Source organism: Pongo abelii, chromosome 13 (genome assembly GCF_028885655.2).
Source record: "Pongo abelii isolate AG06213 chromosome 13, NHGRI_mPonAbe1-v2.0_pri, whole genome shotgun sequence".
Lineage (NCBI taxonomy): Eukaryota > Metazoa > Chordata > Mammalia > Primates > Hominidae > Pongo > Pongo abelii.
Window position 1 is genome coordinate 62,113,504 of NC_071998.2, and position 15,612 is coordinate 62,129,115.

The window sequence follows — 15,612 nt, forward strand, 5'->3', positions numbered from 1 at the left end:
TTAAAAGTGTGAAAGCATGAGCCCTCAAGGCTTACCATGTCAACAGGGTTAAGCTAGACTGAGAATTTTGTTTTATTCATTTTCCCTCTTTCTGTTCAAACACAAACTCCTTAGCCTACTAATCATAAATCAATAACCGTAATTAATGTATAGGAACTGGTAATATTCTGAATTCCTTAAGTTCCTCTCCTATTAATTCTTTAATTGCATGGCAGAAGATCTCTATAGCAACTAATTATTCTACAACTAGGCAATGTTTTACAGCAAAAGCATATATGCTGGCAAGAAAACCAAATAGCCTAGTTTAAAAACCTTCGCATCATGATGTATTTAATATTTCTAAGTATACATCTCAACATGGTTCTCCCCTGTAGAAAAAACTGTGATATGGTCTGGCTGTGTCCCCACCCAAATCACATCTTGTAGCTCCCATAATTCCCATGTGTTGTGGGAGGGACCCAGTGGGAGATGACTGAATCATGGGGGCAGGTCTTCTCCGTGCTGTTCTCGTGATAGTGAATGGGTCTCACGAGATCTGATGGTTTTAAAAACAGGATTTTCCCTGCACGAGCTCTCTTTTTGCCTGCTGCCATCCACCTAAGATGTGACTTGCTCTCGTTGCCTTCTGCCATGATTGTGAGGCCTCCCCAGCCATGTGGAACTGTAAGTCCAATAAACCTCTTTCTTTTGATTTCAAATTGCCCGGTCTCAGGTATGTCTTTATCAGCAGTGTGAAAATGGACTAATACAGGTTGTAAATATATGATAATATTAAAGCTGTTTCCATTAATCAATGAGAAAGTTTGATTTTGGAAAATCCTCTTTACCAAACAGCAAAAAGCATTTTGAAATAAAACTGGAGGTCAATATAAAATACGAGTGAAATTGATTTGGCGACCATCACATTGCAGCCCATATGCCAACCAATACAGCTTTTTAAAAAATCTACACCTTAGAAACAGCAGCAAGAGCCTAATTTTGAAGAGCACAGCACTGAAGACAACCTAACTGGGTTTGAATTCCACCTTCTCTACCTTCAGTAAGATACTCATTTGTAAAACAGGATGCTGGCAGAACCTATCTCATTGAGCTTTGTGAAGATTAAGTAAATATATTTACAACAGGGCCTGACATATCATAAGCATTTAATATATGTTAGCAATTAAAAAATCCATGAAGTTCTTTTCCCAGTGGCTTCTATGGGCTAACAGGAGTTCCACACAGAGTGTAGCACATAGCAGTGTTCGATATTCCACAACGACAAGCACAAGGGGTGAGAAGCCAAGCATAGTGACCTTTTTCCAGAAAATAGTACAGCTCTCCCCCGAGTCCTCGCTCTGCGCCACCACTCCCCAAAACTACAGTCTGTATGTCCCATTCCTCTGCCTTGTTCTAGCCCAACATTCAGCGACAGCACTCCTCTAGGGGAGTTGATTCTTGAAGAATTATGACATAGGCTCAGATGTGAGGCCTAAAAACACTGTTGAATATTTTTCTACCTGGTTTTCTCACAAGTAAAATGAGAAGTCCAAACTGTGCCTCAGAACTGAGATATGAATTATTAGTTAATAGTTTCCTTAAAGCTTTGAAGACGTGCTAAGTACAATTTTAATGACTCCGTGATGATGATGATGACAGAAAACATGCCAAGAGCCTACCCCGTTCCCTTCAACATCTAAACCGCCATTAATTAGACAGCCGTGGTGGGGTTTTGAGTTAACTTTGGCATCAGTCAACTCTCATTTCCTAGGACTCTTTTCAGTAGGTAATTTCCTTTTTCCAGTAGCTATTTCTGAAAACCAACAACACACATTGAGGAAAAACTGACCTAATGTCATAGTTTAGGGTTTGGCAACTTTCTATGGCTCAAGAAGGAAGAAAAAAACAGTTTATAAAAGGTCTTATATAAGGAATGAGAAACAAGACAGGTTTGTTATAAAATTGATAATTAAATCTATGAAATGTTTAATAACTAATGCTCCAAAATTTCAGGAGGATAATACACATAATAATTATAATAGTAGTAGTAGTAGCAGTAGCAGCTGTAGCAGTAGTAGTAATAAATAATAAAATAGGGAAAGAGTCTCATGGTAGGAACCAATCCATCCAGGATTATTACAGAAACTTCCCTGAGGGTTAGGTTTTCCTTTATTGCTTAAATTTAACACTCCACAGCTAAAGCAATGCTTACCTGTTCCTGGGTAATGTCCGAGGCTTCTGGTCTATTCCTCCAGTGCCTACATACTTGTTCTGACCACCCTGAAAGCCGTAATTCCTGCTCTCCCCAACAAAGAGAGATTCAGATACCTCTTGGCTGGAACCTTCATCACTTGGGAAGCTTCCATCACTGTTAAAATGAGAACAATCATTAGCTACATTTCTCCAGAAAATTTAAATGTATTCCCAAATGTAGGCATGCTATAACTGAAAAGCTAAAAGTTTTAAAAGAAGTCAATAGCTTTTTCTAATACATATTCACAAGTCTTCAGAAACTGCTTTTTTTTTTTTTTTTTTTTTTTGGAGACAGGTTCTTGCTCTGTCACCCAAGCTGGAGTACAATGGCAAGAACATGGTTCACTGCAGCCTTGACCTGCTGGACTCAAACAATCCTCCCACCTCAGCCTTCCAAGTAGCTGGGACCAGATATGCGTGCCACCATGCCCAGATAATTTTTTAAAATTTTTGTAGAGATGGGGTCTTGCTATGTGGCCCATGCTGGTCTTAAACTCTTGGCCTCAAGTGATCATCCTGTTTTAGCCTCCCAAAATGCTGGGATTATAGTTATGAGCCATCACACTCAGTCTTGAAATTGCTTTTAAACTATAAAAATACCTATACCTACTTATAGCTTAATATATATACATACATATATCCCTCTTAAGATATATATATATACTTTTTTTTTTTTTAAAGAGACAGGGTCTCATTCTGTCGGCCAGGCTGGAGCAGCAACCTTGAACTCGAGCTCACAGGATACTGCCATCTCAGCCTCCAGAGTAGCTAAGATTACAGGCATGCCACTATGCCTGGTTAACGTTAATTTTTTTATTTTTGCTAGAGACAGGGTCTTGCTATGTTGCTCAGGCTGGTCTCAAACTCCTGGCTTTGAGCGATCTTCCTGTCTTGGCCTCCCAAACTGCTGGGATTACAGGTGTGAGCCGGTACGTCCAGCCCTCATATGAATTAATAAATGATTTACAAATTATATATAAACAAACTTTAATTTAGCAGCAATAATTGACTGCTCTAGACTCAAGCAACAACACTGAGAATGAGGAGAACAAACTTGGCCTGAATATAAGAATTAAATGACATGCATATTTAACATGACAACTAGAATGACTATTATCTATAGAAAAACATATAGAACAAAAAGTTTAGTTCTTAAAGACTGTTGCTAAATTAGAGCAGCTTCTAAGAAAGAAAATATTAGTTTTTTAAATTTTCTCCCTAATTTTACTCCCTTCCTCTTTTTTCCCCTACTTTTTAAGAACTTTAGTCTAAATCAAAAGTGTTTTCTTCTAAGCAGAAATTATCCTTCTGTGAAATTCCAGCTATATTACCCTAGTACTTTGCTATGAATTCAATTAATCCAGAAAAAAAAATGTATTTTTGGCCCTCTAGTGGCATCAGGAAGAGGTTGCTAATTTTTTTATGTTAAAAAAATAATAAAACATTCCTGTGTATTTTCAGAAAAAAAAAAAATCAAGGGTTATTTTAAAGCTTTAAAATAAGTAAGTATTTTCAAGCAATTACAAACCTGGCAAAGGTCAGTCCTATTCCATTATCTGCAAATCTGTAAAAGAAGAGAATGAAGAACATTTTAATTCACCATATTATGTAAAAAGAGGTAATTCTCTCAATATTTAATTATCATGAAATCCAAAAGGTCCCAATATTTACTCTATACATGACCACACAAAAATTTGATTTCACAATAACTAGGAGCACAGAATCTGCAGTGAGGGCACTCAGTTCAAATCTGGGCTTTGCCAATTATTAGCTGTGTGACTTTTGGCAACCTACTCAACCTCTATCTCTCACTTTTCCCATCTACAAGTTGAAATGAAAATATAACCTTCCTCATAGGATTCTTGAGAGTATTAAACATACTAAAGAATTTCTAGTGTTGGCAAGGTATGGTGGCTCATGCCTGTAATCCCAACACTTTGGGAGGCTGAGGTAGGAGAATCGCTTGAGCCCAGGAAGTCAAGACCAGCATGGGCAACACAGGGACACCCTGTCTCCACAAAAAATTTAAAAGTTAGCAGGGCGTTGTGGCACATGCCTGTGGTCCCAGCTACTTGGGAGGCTAAGGTGAGAGGATTGCTTGAGCATAGAAAGTTGAGGCTGCAATGAGCTATGATTGCACCACTGCACTCTAGCCTGGGTGACAGGGCAAGACCCTGTCTCAAAAAATAATAATTTCTAATGTTAGAAACAGTGCCTGGCAAACAGTAAGCAGTGTATCAAAGTATTAGCTATAATTATTATTTTTATAACTATGTTTTAAAAACAACTAGACTGTGGTATATGATTCTGAAGCCATTTCTACAGATTCAACACAATATCAGTTTTTTGGATGAAAAAACTCAGAAACGACGTGAAATGCCAAGAAGCTAATTTCAGTGCCAGAAAAAAAAATACACACACACATTTTTCTAGACTGTTGAACACTAAATCTTAGCTCAACATGCGTGAGACCACTCCTAAAATTATACAAATGGGAAAAAAGTGAGATACTTACTGCCTGAAGTCATGTTAAGACATAAGTCAACAGATTTACTGAGTTGGAATTATAAAGCTTTTATTTTGAATGGCAATAGAAGAGCATCAGAAAAACTAAGGAGTTTTCAAGAGGAAGGGAAAAGATCCAGGTAGTTTTATTTAGCTCTCTGACATAGACCATGCTTGTTATATAAAGTTAAATTCCCGGTTTCTGTTCAATTTCATCAAAAACTCTCATGTCACCGGATAAGTTCTGTTCCAATAAAAGCACCAGAATGAGACAACTTCAAACATTTGTGGTCTTTTAACTCTAGCATACGTCCTCAGAGCTTGTCCTGTCTTAATAATAATAATATGATTCCAAGAATCATCACTGTGCTTTCATGCTACTGGCTTTAAAAAAAATCTGAAAAATAATAGATCAGTGTCATCATATAATAACTTGGTAGAGAATACCCACGCTGAATTTTGAACAATAATATCTCCTCCTCTGACCCAAGCTCCATTATCATTATTTTTAAAAGCAATGAGCCTGTCAATTAGAGCAGCAACACGTGGTTTTTCAGGGTTTGCATCCTGATGAGGTCGAAATCTAGGGGTTAAAAAAAGAATTTTAAAAAATATAACATAAAAGCCATAAGAATTAGCTAGTTATAGTTTAAGTGTCAAGAAGCAGAATTTAAATTTGACCAAAACAAGTGAAAAATTCTTAAGATACAACTTAGTTACATTTTAAAGATTCAAAGAAGAAATTACATTTATTTACACACAAGTTTCCAGAGAACCAACTGCTTTTACATCTTCTTAGTTTGTTTTTGAAAAATCAGTTAAAATGGACACTGCAGAATATTATTGCATAAAAATCATTTCCCAAAAAACCCAGATCAGGAAGTCTGGCATGTCTTTACAAATCCTTAAGGTACATGTTACCAATATAAACTTATTTAATAAATTAATATTTCAACATACATATATGTGAACTAGAGTATAATTTGAGTTGTATGCTGGTTAAATGTTTAGATATAGACAAAATTGGGTTCAATATCATTAAAATGCCTAAATTTAAAATAGACTGTATTTATTTATTTATTTATTTTTTTTTTTGAGACAGAGTCTCACTCTGTCACCCAGGCTGGAGTGCAGTGGCACAATCTTGGCTCACTGCAACCTCTGCTTCCCGGGTTCAAGCATTTCTCCTGCCTCAGCCTTCCGAGTAGCTGGGATTACAGGCACCTGTCACCACGCCCACCTAAGTTTTGTATTTTTAGTAGAGACGAGGTTTCCCCATGTTGGCCAGGCTTGTCTCAAACTCCTGACCTCAGGTGATCCACCCACCTCAGCCTCCCAAAGTGCTGAGATTACAGGTGTGAGCCACCGTGCCCAGCCAGACTGTATTTAATTAACATATTTATTATAAAGACTTAACTTCACCTTTCCTTTTTCTTCTCTCTAAAACAGTTATAAGGACCTTAGTGAAAAGATAAAAATAGTTGGTGTCAAAAACTGTCCACTATAACAACTCAAATAGTCAAACGGCCCCATGATGCTCAAATACTCAAATACATGATACTCAAATACTCAAATGGCCCCATAAGGCTACCTATTATTTTTTAATCATTTCTATCTTAATCTTACAAAACAAACGGAAGAAAAAAAGAAATCACAGCTTTTCAAAAACCAATTCAGCAGGTAGAGATTTTCAACCAGTGAGGAAATATCATTTGCCTAATGCTAATACCATAGCTGTTGGCACACCGTAGGTGCTTACTAAATGGATATGACGGCAGAAGCAGCTGTGGAGAGAAAATAGCAAGTGCAAATGTCCTTAGGCATAAGTGAGCTTAGCATGTTCAGGAACAGCAAGGAAGTTTGCTGGAGAGAAAGAAGCAAGGGAGACAGAATAGAGAGGAGGGCAAGGGCTAGGTAAAGGTCTGGATCTCCATTGGAAATGCAATGGGAAGTCAATGGAAGCATGGAATCAAGGAAGGGATGTGATCAAATTTCTTTTTTGTTCTTTTAACAGATCACTGATTGCTATTTGGAGAAAGGATTATAGAGAATGGACTCTAAGGAGACCAGTCAGAAGGATCTTCATGTGTTTCAGACAGATGTACGTGTGGTATAAACTGGGGCAGTAGCTGCGAAGATAAAGAGTGTCATACCCATCTTTAGATTATATGGCCCAAGTCCCTTTACCCTAACTAGCTCTGACTTAAGAGGTAAAAAGTTTGACTCTAAGCCAACATCTACTCTCTGGCATTGTAGTTCCTGCCAAACAGCTTTGTAGTCATTACATAATAGTAAGCAGATGGAAGAGTTCCGGAACGGAGACATACTGTTCTAAACGAAAGCAGACAAAAAAAAAAAAAAAAAAAGAGTGCTATAAGGCAGCATCTGATTCTCTGCTGTAACCATCTCAACTTTTCTGAACTTCCTATCAATATAAATCAATCATGACACCCCCACAGTGCCCAGGCATGTACAGGGAGAAAAAAAATAATCAGTAACTGACCACTTGCTTTGATTCCCTTTATTTCCATCTTCTTTCCCACTTGGCATACAGACAATAGTTACTTTTTCCCGATTTTCTTATTATCATCATTGAGTTTTCAGCACACTTCTCAACTGTCTCTTAACTGTCCTCTGCTTTAAATGTACTAGTTGGTTCTAATGCCCTTTCACTCTTGTAGATTAAATTTCCTAATTTCAAACCAAGAGCTTTCTTCAGTTAAAATTTTTCATCTTTGGATTCCTATATTTTCACATCTTAAAGACACAAGGAAAGGTTTATGTGATTAACCAGGTTTTTTTGTTTGTTTGTTTGTTTTTTTGAGACGGAGTCTTGCCTTTTTGCTCAGGCTAGAGCACAGTGGCACGGTCTCGGCTCACTGCAACCTCCGCCTCCAGGGTTCAAGTGATTCTCCTGCCTCAGGCTCCTGAGTAGCTCAGATTACAGATGTCTGCCATCATGCCTGGCTAATTTTTTGTATTTTTAGTAGAGACGGGGCTTCACCATGTTGGCCAGGCTGGTTTTGAACTCCTGATCTCAGGTGATCCACCCGCCTTGGCCTCCCAAAGTGCTGGGATTACAAGCCTGAGTCACCACACCCGGCCCTGATTAACTGTTCAGTCAGCTTCCTCTTTGATGAACAGATTAAATATCTTCTGGATGCCCTAAGCCTGGTGTTTAATATATGAGCTGGCCTATTACTCATTTATGCTAGTTTTTATCATTTTTACCATGTCTAAATTGCATGAATATATATATGAACATATTCTAAACACTAGTTCAGTATATGCACAAGCTCTTGTTACTTTTCTGCTATAATCAGTTTTTTTCAATAACAACTTCCAAATGGAGCCCAATTCCTTATCAATATGTATGTAGTTATAAACTAGTAAGAGAAATAAATAATGGAGAGAAGAAAGATAACCATTTTCATAATATCAGATACACACACCTAGTAAGGAACTACTTAAGCCATTATGAGTAAATTGTTTTATTGTCAAGTCTAATTAAAACATCAATGAACTCAAATATATTTACTCTATTCATATATATACACACATATATTCACATATATACACACACATTACTATAATTATACATAAATATATATACATAAATAATTTTTTAAGGCAGGGAAGAGAACCAATTGTGTTTATGGATTTTTTGGCAATGCTAAGCAAAGAACACATTACTTTCTACTAATTATAATAAATTATATTAGTTCTACCAATTATAATAAACTCTTCAAAGCTAAAAAAGCAGCAGTAACCTTCTAGATAGAATTCTTTATTTGCCAGCTAATATTCTCCTCTTAGTTCATAATTTATTCTCATCTATATACTCTTTTTTCTTTTTAAGTTTATCTCCTCTATTTTTTCACTTCATTTGTTGATCAGCTTTTAGGTATCCAGTACTTTGTGTTTTATTTTTTAAAATGCCCACAGTTTCTGGGTTTCTGAAATGCTATCTGATCATCGCATCAACATATTTCAGGCTCAACTTGATGTTTGAGGAATCCTCAATACAAACTAGACTTTCCCCAGTTTTCTTCTGACCTCATGTCTTATTAAAGTGTTGTAAGAATCTGCCTCACCCTGAAGTCAGGCTCACCAACCTATGGTGTGCTTCCTACTTGATTCTCTGAAGAACAATCAGGCCTGGTATTCTTTTCCTAAGTGTCTGTCAACAAAGCCTATTAAATCTAGCACTCTATCAACTCCATAAACTGGTCAATCAATTTAAAGTATGGAAAATAATAATATGTACACAGTTTCTACTGAATATGACTTTAAGTCACCATCTTTTCCAGAAAAGTTTATTTTCATCTGGGACATTTTCTTTATTTTGGCTCATATATAGCATGTAAGAGAACTCTGCTGAAATGCTGATCCATACCTAACGCATTTTGTGATTACAAAAGAAAGTAACCTAGAGCCTGGCTATGATGTAAATCTGAGGCTACAAAGGGCTGAACCAGAACCAGGTTGCTCATCAAATTTGGGATCTTCCTTATGAAATATTAAATGCAGTATTCATTTTGACCATGAAGAATAAATTCTATATGGTTTGGTTTTTCAAGGATTAGACTAAACATCTTAGTTTAACTTATTTTTCAATGAATCATACTGCACACCAAATTTGGAAACTTTCTCAACATATCTCCTCTTTTTTCTTTCTCTTTCTGCAACTCTCTCTAGCATCTATTTATAGCAATGAAAAAGGAGAAAAACATCAATCTCTTTGGTATTTCAATAAGATAAAAGCCCAGTCACAGGACCTGGAACAACAGAATAAGTGGTTTTCAAAAAACCCTTCTATGAACTTTTAAAACTTCATTTTGAATGTGTTACCACAGAAAGAGCACAATTAGCTCCAGTTAGAAAGTTTTGCTTTGGCAAAGTATAGCTTGAGTGTGACTTAAAAGAGCCAGCTTTACCTTGCACTATTGTCCAAACAGAGGTATTCCCTTGGGTCAGCAGCACTAGAGTTGGTTGTTTTGACACCTTTGTCAATAAATAAGCCAGCCTGAAAAATATAAATAATGGACTGGAATGAATATGAATCCCAACTTACAACAACATATACAATGATTCATGAAAATAGATTTTAGCTTATCACTTCTACCAAAAAAAGTGGGGCAGGGAATCAACGGCAAAGGTACTGTAAAAAAAACAGCCACTTTCCTGGATATTTTCTACTCATTTAACTCATTTCACTCATTTAGTCATTCAACAAATACTTACTGGTAGGCACCCAGTGTTACACATTAGTTAACAAGAAAAATATCCTTGTTGTTGCTAACACAAAAACTAGCAGAAAGACATGCAATTAAATAAATAATTATAATCCAAAACGATAAGCATATGAAAAAGGAAGCAGATGAGGCTTGGGCAGAAAAGAAGGGCATCTGGAGGAGGCCTTTTTTGTGGGTGGAGGTGAGAGGATTCAGGGAATGTCTCCTAAAAGAAGTGACCTCTTAAAGCTGAAACCTGAAGGATGGAGAGAAATTAAGCAAAAGAACGGATTGGTGGTGCAGGGGAGGGGGTGGGAGGAAGCAGCTGAAGAGCCAGAGAAAATAACTGAAGGGAATAGTTTGTACAAAAGTCTAGAGATGACAGAGAGCATGGAACAGCCAAGGGAAAAAAAAAAAACCTTGATGGACAAACAAGAATGTATGAAGGAAGGAAATATAATGGAGAAGGCTAAAGAGGAACAAACATCAGATCACATGGAGTTGATATGCTACAGAAGTCAGGACAATAGGAATTTAATAAATGCACTGTAACCAACTGCAAGTTAAGGAAAAAACACTGTAGCTATAAAATGGATAATGGATTGAAAGAGGATTAAAAAAAAAAAAAAAAAAAGGAGGCAAATAAGGTAGAAGATGATTTCAGTAATCCAGAAGAGAAATAAAGATGATCTAGACTCATGGCCATACTAACAGTGGAAAACAGATAAAGCGAGAATTATTTACTAAGTAGAATTGATATCATTTTGTAATTGATAAATTCTGTGGGTGAGGGAATGAAAGCAATAAAAGCTCATATATTTTTGGTTCAGGCCACAGCTGAGTAGTAGTTTCGTTCACTGAAACAGACATACGGGAATACGTCTGGGCCTAAAAATAAGAATTTTAGTTTGCAACATGTTTTATTTATGTCCATAAGACATTCAAAGGGTACTCAGTAGGCAGTAGGATAAGCCTGACCAACCTGGACTAGTACAGATTCGGGAGGCATCAGCAGTTGAAGCCATAAGGACCAGTGTGTGTGTGCACACATGTGGGTGTGTGCCTGTGTGCGCATGTATGTGTTTATGAGTTATTCCAAAATGACATGTTTCTTTTTGAGTACTCCAAGAATTCAGTCTCCTTTGGCTATAAAGTATTATCCTGGACAGTCATTTCCAAATTTAACAAATTAACACCTAATCATCCACTCGTGTCATTTAAATTTAATATTCATATTAATTGAGTAAATTACTGTATGTTAAAAATCAATTAGAATGGGGCCAGGCGTAGTGGCTCACACCTGTAATCCCAACACCTTGGGAGGCCGAGGCAGTCAGTTCACAAGGTCAGGAGTTCAAGACCAGCCTGTCCAAAATGGTGAAACCCTGTCTCTACTAAAAATACAAAAATTAGCCGGGCATGGTGGCAGATGCCTGTAATCCAAGCTACTCTGGAGGCTGAGGCAGAGAATTGCTTAAACCCAGGAGGCAGAGGTGGCAGTGAGCTGAGATCGCACCACTGCACTCTAGCCTAGGTGACAGAGCAAGACTCTGTCTCAAAAAAGAAAAAAAAATTCCATTAGAATGAGGTGCTTTTTATACCATTTACAATTAAGAAAATTTGAGGATTTCTACTATGAAATGCTACTTTCAATAAACATTAACTTAATCAACTATTCAGCTCACAAAAATCAGTTTTGTATAGTTTTTTTCCTCAACTCTTCATCAAGTGATTCTAAGCTCTTCAAACTATAACACACTTAGGTTTTTAAAGGATCCTCTGAGTATCATAAATGCAAAGTATTCCTTTAACTCTGGTGTGGGTCACATCAGAGTAAAGGATCTGGGCATTATATACGTAACAAAACATTAAAGTGCTTGTGAGCACAAAATAAACCAAATGTATTTATCACCAGGGGGTGAAGGGTTAGAGCCAAATTTCATGAAAAAATTGAAACTCCTAATGGCCTTTAGGTTACTTGATCTGTATCATTTTAAATTAGGTCAACTATTCTTAAGCAATATTTCACTATTTATATAATTAGTATAATGCCTAATAGGACACTCTACCAGCCACTGTGAATCAAAAGAAGGGATGAATTATGCTTATCAACCCCTAGAAGCATATTATTTAATGTGTACCTCCCTAGAAACAGGTAACGACATTAAAGATTGGAAAGAAGTTGAGAGGGAGGAAGAGGTGAGAAGAAACAAGAGAGAGGATGAGGACACATGAATCAAATCCATCATGTAATTATTCAGGTTACACGTGCATGTATGTGTTGCACATACCTGTATGCACAATAGGTATGTATAAATGGAATGCTCTCTATATATCCTGAACAGGGAGGGGTTAGGTGTCTGTTTTTAATTACAAATTACTTTCTCTGATGACAAGTTCTACCAAAAACTGACATCTCTCAGCTACAATCTACTACCAGTTTGAATACATCCCCCAAAAAGCATGTGTTAGAAAGTGCAAAAGTATTGGGAGGTAGAGCCTAATGGGAGGTGTTTAGGTCATAACGGATTCACCCTCTTGAATGGATTAATGCTGATTATAAAAGAGCTTGAGGCAGCAAATTTGTTCTATAGCTCTCCCGCCTTCTCCTTGCCCTTCTACCGTGGATGACACAGCAAGAAGAACCTTACCAAATGCTGTCCCCTTGATCTCGGACTTCCCAGCCTTCAGAACTGTGAGCCAAATAAATTTCTGTTCACTCTAAGTTAACTAGTCTGTGATATTCTACTACAGCAGCACAAAGTGGACTAAAATACAATCACAATAGTTCATCCTTTACACTGTCTAGCATATGTACTAATTGTTAAAACTTAGAAACCTACCTTAAAATTTGAATGGACCCTGTTGTTATAAAATATACCCAATGGAGTGAGTTCTGGTTTTGCCAAGAGCTGCAATCCACTGGATTCCCCAGTAGGTTCCTTGTGGAATAAATACCATATTCCAGCATCCTACAAATGAAAGGACAAGCCCATTAAAAGCCTGATTTACACAGATATCTATGAAACACTCTCATAAACTAACTGCTTCATCAGCAAGTTTAATCTTTTTCACCCAAATTTTTCATTATTGCAGGTTCAGAATTGACAGTAAAAAGTTGTACACACATCTCAAAGTGGTTATATCATGTATTTTTTTAAAAAAGCAAATTTAATTTTGCTTGCAGGATTGGACAAAAGAGAAACAATTGGCTGGTATAAAAATTCACTTTCAAAACTTTTCCATCATTATCTACATTAAAAGTTACGCAGAATTAAAACCAAATCGGCTTTCCATGTGACCAAGACAGCACAGACGTTAAGCAATACGGTTTTTAACTGTTTACCTCCAAACCTGTTCAATAGATGACTCATACCTATTAAACAACTGTCCACCAGCACGCAGAGATCACTGACTTCTTTCAAACAAGTCTAATGCCCTTCCTGTCCCGAGGCAAATTTTTGCCAAAGAAAAAAAAAACCACCACACGTATGAATCAGGATGCTGTCTCAGGCTGGGCCCTGTCTGTTCAATTTCAGTATTACTGACCTTAATAGGAACATAACAGTTTAAAATTTTTTGACACTCAAAAATTAGACATAAAAATGGAAATAAATGTTAATTCCCATGACAAATCTTTATTTTACAACTCAATTAAAAATCAGCCCAATGTGAAGGACAACTTCACTTTATGGAACTTCGATTAAATAGTTTGTTAAAACTTAATCATACAGTGTAAAAGGACAGCATTAATTCAAATTCAGCACACATTTATTTAGTGCCCACTATATGCCAGGTATACAGTAAGACTATTCTCAAATAATTCATAGTCTACTAAGAAAGATAGAGATAATTAAAATATAATATACCTAATAAGTAGTTACTAGCTGTAACAAATAGAGTCCATTGGGAGGAGAGATGAGAGAGGAATTATGGAAAACATATATTTATACCTACACATCAAAATGAATGCCATGTGTAACATTTTCCATGATAAAAGTTTACAAATGGGTCTTAATAAAACAAACTACTCTGAAAAATGCTTGCTACCTCAACTCTTCTGGGCACAAAACAGACAAGTCGACGGGATAAGACCTGGAGGGTCAGAAGAAAACTCCATACCATAACCCATAAGCTGAGGGCAGAGTGGACCATCCTAGGATGCAATGGAGATGGAGATGGGAGTGGGACGGGGATAAGGGAGTAGCGGCTGTTTCCTGTTAAAACACAGTGGTGTCAACACAGGTAAAAGGAGCTTTGTAAAGGGCAGTGGAAAGGTACAATGAAAAAATGGTTTGATTTACTTTGGGAGGAAAAACCCTGCCCAAATTAGCTTTTACTGGAACAGTTTTTCTAGAGAGAAAATAAACAGCTCACAGAATAAAAAGAAAGAACATACATGGAATGCTTTCTTCTTTTCTCACATGAGCCACAGTAAGGGTATCTGGCAGCCTCACCTTCTATTTTTCATGAACTCTCAGCAATTTGCTTTAATCTTCAAGCCCTGACTTCTAAAAAGAGCTAAAAGAAATCTTTGTTCTGACTGTTGACGCGTAATGTCACATAGATCAGAAGATGGCTGTGCATCAACTTCTTGGTCATCTTTACTCAAAAACTCACTTTCCAGTTAGAAAATCTAGCACAAACCTCATACAGGCTCAACAAATATTTGATGAAAAATGAATGAATGAAAACCTAAAATGATCAAATGTCTGGGTTTCTGCCCTGTCAAATAAGAATCTTCAATTGACAGGGACCTTCAGATTATGTTTTATGTTTTTAAAGAAAATAACAGATATGAGTTCAAACCATCACCCATTGATGCCTTTTTTCTTGTTATCTCAAATAAATACTCCCTTCAACTAATCTTTTACTTCATCTTAGCAAAGAATGTTAGGTATTTATTTCCTTTTAAAAACTTTAAATAGCCATGATGTATAAATATGAATATTTAGGTATCACTGCAAATTTCATTTTTTTAATTGCAGTCTTCAACACAGTTACAATCTCGATAGCATACTATCTTAAAAGATTCATTTAGCGGCTGGGTACGGTGGCTCACGCCTGTAATCCCAGCACTTTGGGAGGCCAAGGCGGGCGGATCACCTGAGGTCAAGACTTCGAGACCAGCCTGGCCAATATGGTGAAACCCAGTCTCTACTAAAAATACAAAAATTAGCCAGGCATGGTGGCAGGGGCCTGTAGTCCCAGCTACTCGGGAGGCTGAGGCAGGAGAATCGCTTGAACCCAGGAGATGGAGGTTGCAGTGAGCTAACATTGCGCCACTGCACTCCAGCCTGGGGGACAGAGCGAAACTTCATCTCAAAAAAACAAAAAGATTCATTTAGCCTGAGTATGGTGGCTCATGACTGCAATCCTAAAACTTTGGGAGGCTAAGGCAGGTGGATAGCTTGAGCCCAGGAGTTCGAGACCTGTCTGGTCAACACAGCGAAACCGTCTCTCTCTCTCTCTCTCTCTCTCTTTCTCTCTCTCTCTCTCTCTCTATATATATATATAAAATCAGCAGGTGTGATGGCTTGTGCCTGTAGTATCAGCTACTCAGAAGGCTGAGGTGGGAAGATGGCTCTAGCCCAGGAGGCAGAGGGTGCAGTAAGCCACCACTACACTTCACCCTGGGTGA

The 15,612-nt window shown here is 37.2% G+C and overlaps 1 protein-coding gene across 4 annotated transcripts in view; it reads right to left on the minus strand.

The window, feature by feature from the left end:
* Positions 1 to 15,612, minus strand: part of CEMIP2 (cell migration inducing hyaluronidase 2) — an 86,267-nt gene that overhangs the window by 29,842 nt on the left and 40,813 nt on the right. For 3 of the 4 annotated variants that reach the window (XM_002819862.6, XM_002819863.6, XM_054520040.2), the window contains 5 exons: positions 12,815 to 12,943; positions 9,675 to 9,763; positions 5,189 to 5,320; positions 3,761 to 3,796; positions 2,192 to 2,347 (listed from right to left, as the gene is read on the minus strand). In XM_002819862.6, the coding sequence (XP_002819908.3) occupies positions 2,192 to 2,347; positions 3,761 to 3,796; positions 5,189 to 5,320; positions 9,675 to 9,763; positions 12,815 to 12,943 (542 nt within the window). The remainder of the gene's footprint in view (positions 1 to 2,191; positions 2,348 to 3,760; positions 3,797 to 5,188; positions 5,321 to 9,674; positions 9,764 to 12,814; positions 12,944 to 15,612) is intronic. The other variant, XM_054520041.2, reaches the window with a different exon arrangement.